Source organism: Chiloscyllium plagiosum, chromosome 6 (assembly GCF_004010195.1).
Source record: "Chiloscyllium plagiosum isolate BGI_BamShark_2017 chromosome 6, ASM401019v2, whole genome shotgun sequence".
In the NCBI taxonomy this organism is placed as follows: Eukaryota; Metazoa; Chordata; class Chondrichthyes; order Orectolobiformes; family Hemiscylliidae; genus Chiloscyllium; species Chiloscyllium plagiosum.
Window position 1 is genome coordinate 93,858,373 of NC_057715.1, and position 7,562 is coordinate 93,865,934.

The 7,562-nt window shown below is 41.5% G+C and overlaps 1 protein-coding gene across 2 annotated transcripts in view; it reads left to right on the forward strand.

Moving 5' to 3' along the window:
• The window catches only part of LOC122550837 (copper-transporting ATPase 2-like), a 102,460-nt gene that overhangs the window by 40,363 nt on the left and 54,535 nt on the right, over positions 1-7,562 (forward strand). For both annotated transcript variants that reach the window (XM_043692153.1, XM_043692154.1), the window contains exons 8-9: positions 4,824-5,057; positions 5,625-5,716. In XM_043692153.1, the coding sequence (XP_043548088.1) occupies positions 4,824-5,057; positions 5,625-5,716 (326 nt within the window). The remainder of the gene's footprint in view (positions 1-4,823; positions 5,058-5,624; positions 5,717-7,562) is intronic.

The following is a 7,562-nucleotide window of genomic DNA, read 5'->3' on the forward strand; positions in this document are numbered from 1 at the left end:
TTCTCCGCCGACCATGGAGGCCATCCTTGCATTGACTTTCAATGCCGCTGCCACCAGCTCAAGTATTGTGCTGGGCACACCAACATCAAAGATGCTCCACTCTGGGGTGGCATCACTCACCGCTGAATCGTGAGCTCCCTAAAGGCTTGCTCTTTCCAAGGAGCCGACTTCTTCCACTGGTGAAACATGGTCAAAATGAATCCAAGTTAACATTATGTTTAGAATGTCAGTTTTGATTTGGTAGCACTCCCACTTCTGAGTCACAGGGGTCAAGTCCCACTTCAGGGCTTGAGCACAGAAATCAAAGCTGGCGCTCTGTACAGTACTGCGGAAGTACTTCCGTAAGAAGTCTAATTTTTCTGATGAAGTGTTAAACTGCCTGCTTGGATGAATGTAAAAGATCCCATTATACAGTTTTGAAGAGCAGGGGAATTATTCGTGGTGACTTTACAGTTATTTATCCCTTGCTTAGATTACTTGATCATTATTATTTTCCTCATTCTGGGAGAGTGCTTTGCATGAATTGGCTGCTGTGTCTCCTACACTCCCACTGCAAATATACTACAAAAGGACTTGTTTGGCTATAAGAAGCTATCAGATGTCTGGTGGTTGTAAAAAAAAAAAAACAACGTGAATGCATTTGTTTTTTATTATTGCAAGGAGTAGGCTGGTGACCAATTGATAATTCAAAATAATCAGAATTAGTTTGTCTGAGGAGAAAGTGAGGACTGCAGATGCTGGATGACTGTCTATTGAGGGCTCCTTTTGCCTGTTTCTCTCGGTGATGCTGACTCACTGTCTTGGGGACCTTCTCTTGCCTGCTTCTGAGGCATAGAGTTCCAGAATTTCAAATCCATTAAAAGAAAACATTTCTCCTCGTCTGTCTTAAAAAGGCATAATTTTAAAACCGTACCTCCTAGTTCTGAGCTCAAATATGTGATGAAACATCCTTTCCATGTCTACTTTGTGAAGACCATTCAGGATCATATACATTGCAGTTGTCACCTCTCACACTTAGAACATCCAAAAGAAACAAGCCCAACTTGTCCATTCTATCCTCCCTTAAGACAATCCACTCAAGTATCAATGGAGTAAACCTTCTTTGAGCAACCTTTAGTCCATTTGCATCTTATCCTTTTACTTTAATTCACTCGTGGAGTATTGGCATTGCTGTCAGGGTCAGCATTTATTGCCATCCCTAATCGTCCTTGAGAAGGAGGTAGTGAACAACCTTCTGAAATCGAAACATGTTATTCGATTTAGATGCACCCATAATGTTGTTTTGAAAATAATTCCAGGATTTTGTCTTGAGGCACTGACTTAGAGGAGAGCTTGCCAGTGTTCCCTATTATTTGGTGCCCTTGTACTTTTAGATATGGTGGTCGTGGGTTTAGAATGTGCTTTCTAAGGAGCCTTAGTGCAATGTATGTTCTAGATTACCCATTGCTGCTACTGAGATTTGGTGGATAGACTGCATGTTTGTGGGTGTGGTGCCAATCAAATGGGCTGTTTTGTCCTGCATGGTTGCAATTGTCTTGAATGCTGTTGGAGTTGCACACATTCAGGCAAGTGGGAAATATTCATTCACAGTCCATACTTGTGCATTGTTGATGGATAGGCTTTGGGGAGTCAGGAGGTGAGTTACTCACTGTAGAATTCCTAGCCTCTGACTTTTTTTGTGTATCTGCTATACTCCTAGAATACAGGGCAAAGGCTGAATGATTTTCTGCATGGTTGCATAAATCCCAGTGTTGTAGCTCTACTGGAACAGCTTGGCCAGGGGTATGGTATATTTTGGAACACCATTGCTGGAATGTTGTCAAGGCCCAAGGCCTTCGCAGCATGCAGTACCTTCAACCTTTTGTTGATATGAAGGAATGAATTGAAATGGCTGAAGACTGACGACATCTGTGAAGCTGCAGACCTCTGACTAGTCCACTTCAGATTTTGGTAAATGGTAAGTTCTGGGATATTGCTAGTGATGATGATACCAGTAAGGTCAAATTACAATCTCAGGTTCTGTCTTGTTAATAATGGTCATTGCCTGTCACTTGGATTTTACTTGACAGTTGTCAACCAAGACCTTCATATTACCCAGGTCTTTGTGCATTTGGACATTGACAGCTTCAGTATCTGAGGAGTCACGAATGGTGCTGAACATTGGGCAGTTATGAGCAATGTCCCTTCTTTTGAACTTTATGATGGAAGAAAGGTCATTGATAAAGAGGCTGAAGATGATTGGGGTTAAGATGCTACCTTGAGGAACTCCTGTAGAGATATCCTGAAGCTGGGTTGACTGAACTCCAACTACCTTTCTTTTGTACTAGGTATGACTCCAACTAGTAGAAAGTCAACAATCCCCCCCCCTACAATTCCCATTAATTTCAGCTTCATTAGAGCTCCTTGATACCACATTCGGTGACCTACTATCTTGACGTCACTCCAGTCACTCTCATCTCTGGAATTCAGCTCTTTTTTTTCCCATGTTTGAACCAAGGCTGCAATCAGGTCAGGAATTGTGTGGCCCTGGCGGAACCTGAACTAAATGTCATTGAGCAAGAGCTGCTTGGTAGCATTATTGATAACACTTTCCATCAGTTCATGGAATAATGAGAATAGACTGGAGCAGTAATTGGCTGAGTTTGTACTTCTGGTGTATGAGAAACCTGGGTAATTTTCCATTTGATTGTTTAAGTGCGGGGTTGCTGCACTCTTAGCCAAAGTGTTCTAGTACAGCGACAAGTTCTGGAGCACAGGACTTTGGTACAAATTACCTTTGCAGCATCCAGTGCCTCTGACTGACTGTTTCTTGATATCCCATGGAGTGAATCAAATTGGCTGAAGACTGCCATTCGTGATGTGGACTTCTAGAGGATTGAGATGGATTATCCGCTTAACACTTTTGGCAGAAGTTTGTTGCGAATGCTTCAGTCTTTTTTGTTTTGATGCGTTCAATTTCCCCATTATTGCGGATAGGCACATTTGTAGTGTTTCCTGCTCCACTGGGTTTTTTGATTGTCCATCTCCATTCATGACTGGATGTGGCAAGACCACAGAGCTTAGAGCTGATCTATTGGTCGTGGAAGTAATCCTATTTTGTAGCTTCACCAGCTTGAAACCTCACCTTTATGTATGCCTGGTGCTTTTCCTGGCATACCCTCCTGCATTTTTCATTGAACTAACATCCCATGCTGAAGTTCCCTCACAACAGCTTGGAGGCCGGAGAAACTACTTTCAAGGAGTTTGAACTGACCATCAGCATCAGAAAGACCTATGTTATGAGCCAAGGGATAGAGACTCCACCCTCCATCAACATTGATAACATTCTGATGTGCATTGGTATCTTCTCATACCTTGGATCTACAATTACCAGCAACCTTCGCTGAAATCAGAACCAAGACTGCCAAAATACGTTGTCTCAAAGTGGAGAAGTTAGTGTGGACCAACTGCAGAGTGACTAATAATACATTTGTATTAGGCTTGTGTTTTCAGTACTGTCTTACAGTAGCAAGGTGTGGACTGCCTGTGCAAGCTAAGAAAGGTAGATAAGCAGGAGGCTAGAAGAATACAGCAAGCCAAGCAGCATTAGGAGATGGAGAAGTCAACATTTCACATGTAACCCTTTTTGTCTGAAGCTAAGGAAGTGGCTGACCCATTTCCACTTCCATTGCCTAAGAACAAAATTGGGCCTCTCTGGCAAGACAGACCCAAATATGGAGGTACATTAATGTGCAGTAATGCTTATTCTGTGTGCTCTCTTGGGTCAGTAATACCTTGGTTGGGTTATGTGAATGATACGGGTTATGGCCAGCTCCCCAATGATGTGCTTTGTGGTAAGTTTGCTATCAGCATGAGAACAATAGGTTACCCATTTCTGCTGTCCATGAATGTTTGCTATCCAGACCCCAAGGTGACTGGGACCTGAGATAATACATGAAAATGCATTACTGCTGACTGGAATACCTGGAGTCAAGCAATCAGGAATAGTGTGAAAAAGGAGATGATAAAAGTGACCATACGGCAGGAAAGAAATCTCCTGCCCCCACCCCCAGGAAAGAAACATTATTTAAGCTTGGACCAACAGTATTCACCTGTGCCAGCTTCAGAAGAGACTGCCACTCATGAATTGGCCTCTACAGCCATATCACAGAATTGACACACTCCCTGGACAGAGATTATCTTCTCCTAAAAAGAATGAATGCCACCATCAACAATATAGTACAATACAGATACGTAATATTTTCTGGACCGAAGAACTTATTTTATTTAGTTTCTCTGAAGCACATCTGGCATTTTCTTCATAAAATCTACAGCAAAGTGTAATATAGTGGGCTTAAAAAAATGTGCTAATTCCCAGTGGTTGAGAAATCCAAGTTTGTGAAGCACCATGGTTAGTAAAGTATTTGATTGACGTAGTATTCGAACAATCAATGTGAGACTGGACTTTGCTCAGTCACTAGTCAAGTGGTTGATTTACAATGTTTGCCATTTTCTTCTGACTCAAATAAATTGTATGAATATTGGACTCGCTTAGAATTTATTCAATTCCAAATTACATAGTGCTTTAAAAAAATCTAGAAAAGGAATCTTCCTGCCTAAAGAAATATCTGTCCTTGAGAGATTTTTTTCATTCTGAAAATGTAATTTTTGCAGCAGAAAATACTAATACATCAGTGAGAATTGAATGTCTGATAAGTGGTGAATGAGAATAAAATAGTATATACAACTGATTACAGATATTGTCTGTACTGTATTGCACATATTTAATTGAATGTTGCTTTGTTTAATTGACATAGAGTTGCTAATTAATGTGTGTCTTTAAGTTTCTTGGAGGTTGGTACTTTTACGTTCAAGCCTACAAATCTCTTAAGCACAAAACCGCCAATATGGATGTACTCATCGTTCTGGCTACTACCATTGCTTACTTATATTCCTGTTTGATACTGATTGTGGCCATTGCTGAAAAGGCGGAACAAAGCCCAGTGACGTTTTTCGATACTCCACCAATGCTGTTTGTCTTCATTGCCTTGGGGAGATGGCTGGAACATGTAGCAAAGGTAATAATGTACACACACTGTTTTATCTAGTAAAGCTATTTTCTGATGGATTATCTTTTCACAATTTTTTGTGAATATTTATGGCAGATCCTCTCATTACCTGGACAGTTATAGTTCTTAATTGTGGTAAAAACAATGACTGCAGATGCTGGAAACCAGATTCTGGAATAGTGCTGCTGGAAAAGCACAGCAGTTCAGGCAGCATCCGAGGAGCAGGAAAATCGACGTTTCGGGCAAAAGCCCTTCATTAGGAATACAGGCAGAGTGCTGGAGGGTGGAGAGATAAATGAGAGAAGGGTGAGGGTGGGGAGAAAGTAGCATAGATACAATGGGTGAATGCGGGTGGAATGAAGGTGATAGGTCATTGATGCCCTGGGGTTGAAGTGTTCCGAGGCGGAAGATGAGGTGTTCTTCCTCCAGGTGTCAGATGGTGAGGGAGCAGCGGTGAAGGATGCCCAAGACCTGCATGTCCTCGGCTGAGTGGGAGGAGGACTCCCACTAACAATTTGTTTTATTGATAACATATTGGAAAAAGTACAATTAGAAATTGCATTGTTTTTGTTGTAGAGTAAGACTTCTGAAGCACTGGCTAAACTGTTATCCCTCCAGGCTACAGAGGCTGTAGTAGTAACACTAGGACCACACAACACAATACTGAGGTAACTTTTCACATTGATTTTAAACATGAACTGTAAACCTGTTGAATGAAATGTTAATTTAGATACCAATTTAGTACATTTGTATTCTTAGTTAAGTTTTGTTCTGTTGATTTACACATACCTTGTTTGAGAAATAAATTCTGTCTCATTTGTACAAAGTCACTCCGTACGTGGACTGAAGGAATAGCAGAAAAATACTGCAGGTTGACCTCTACTGATATTATGTGAAGGTTATGTCTCTCCCCCAACACCCACCACCACCCCCCCCCACCCTGTCCCCCAGGGGAATATGTTTGGAGTCTCTGCCTTCTATTAATTGTTTCAATGCCCACCATCATTCATGATTGGATGTGATAGGATTGCAGAGCTTAAATCTGATCCATTGATTGTAGGCTCGCTTAACTCTGCATTTTGCATGCTGCTTCTGCTATTTGACATAAGTGGCCTTGTGTTGTTACTTCACCAGAACAACACCTCAATTTTAGATAAGTATGGTGCATCTCTTGGCATATTCTCCTTCACTTTTCTTTAAATCAGTAAGAGGAAAACTAACAAAGACCTTTCTATTAAAGATATAGCATGTACCAATGTTCAAACTAAAGGAAAAAGACCATACCTGTCACCACTGTGACGAAATAGCAGCAGTGAGTGCATCGTGTCGATAATACAGTAGATATTCATCAAAACTCCTTAGACTCAGAAAACCATTGTCACCTAGAAGGACAAGGGCATTTTATTTCAGGGAACAGATGTGTTGAGCCGAAGGGCCTTTCTCTGTGCTGTAAGTCGGTATGACTGGAGTTATAAATAAAAGAATGCGTTGATGAAGTATTGAAAGGGTGAAAAATTATTTTTAAACTGCATTTAAGTAAATCAATTTTAAAATTGAACATTCAATTTTTATTCTCTCATTAGTCTTCTCCAGTTTTTTTTAAAGTAAATTTGTTTATTTTCCCACGGGATGTGGATATCACTAAAAGGCCAGCTAATGTTGTCCATCCGTAAATGCTGTTGCTTGCTTACCCAGTTCAGACTCCACCATATTAGTGCAGATTTGGAGTGACATATTAGATTAAATTCCCTAGATTAGATTAGATTCCCTACAGTGTGGAAATAGGCCATTTGGGCAACAAGTCCACACCGACCTTCTGAAGAGTAACCCATTCCCCTACATTTACCCCTGATTACTGCCCCTAACACTATAGGCAATTTAGCATGGCCAATTCCCCTGCCCTGCACAACTTTGTCTTGTGGGAGGAAACCAGAGCACCTGGAGGAAACCCACACAGACACAGGGAGAATGTGCAAACTCCACACATACAGTCACCCAAGGCTGGAATCGAACCTGAGTCCCTGGCACTGTGAGGCAGCAATGCAAACCACTGAACCACTGTGCCGCCCCCATCCTGAATAGGTCACGACAAAAGATATCCTTCCCTAAAGGAAAGTAATGAACCATATTTTTTAAGATTGTTTCACGTTCATCGTTGGAGCAGAGACACCATTCAGTTCTAGATTTTATTAATTTTTAATTGAATTATTTTAATTCCATCTATTGCTTGTGGCAGGATTTGAACCTGCAACCTCGAGGCATTGCACTAGTCCAGAGGCCAGTGCTAGTGACTTACTGTTATTCCATCATCTCCCTCTAATCCTTCCTTCCTGCCTTCCTTCCTTCCTTCCTTCCTGTCCTTCCTTCCTTGCCTTCCTTCCTTCCTTGCCTTCTTTCCTTCCTGCCTTGCATGGCTTGCCTTTCTTCCTTCCTTGCCATCCTTCCTTGCCATCCTTCCTTGCCATCCTTCCTTGCCTTCCTTCCTTGCCTCCCTTCCTTCTCTTCCTTCCTTCT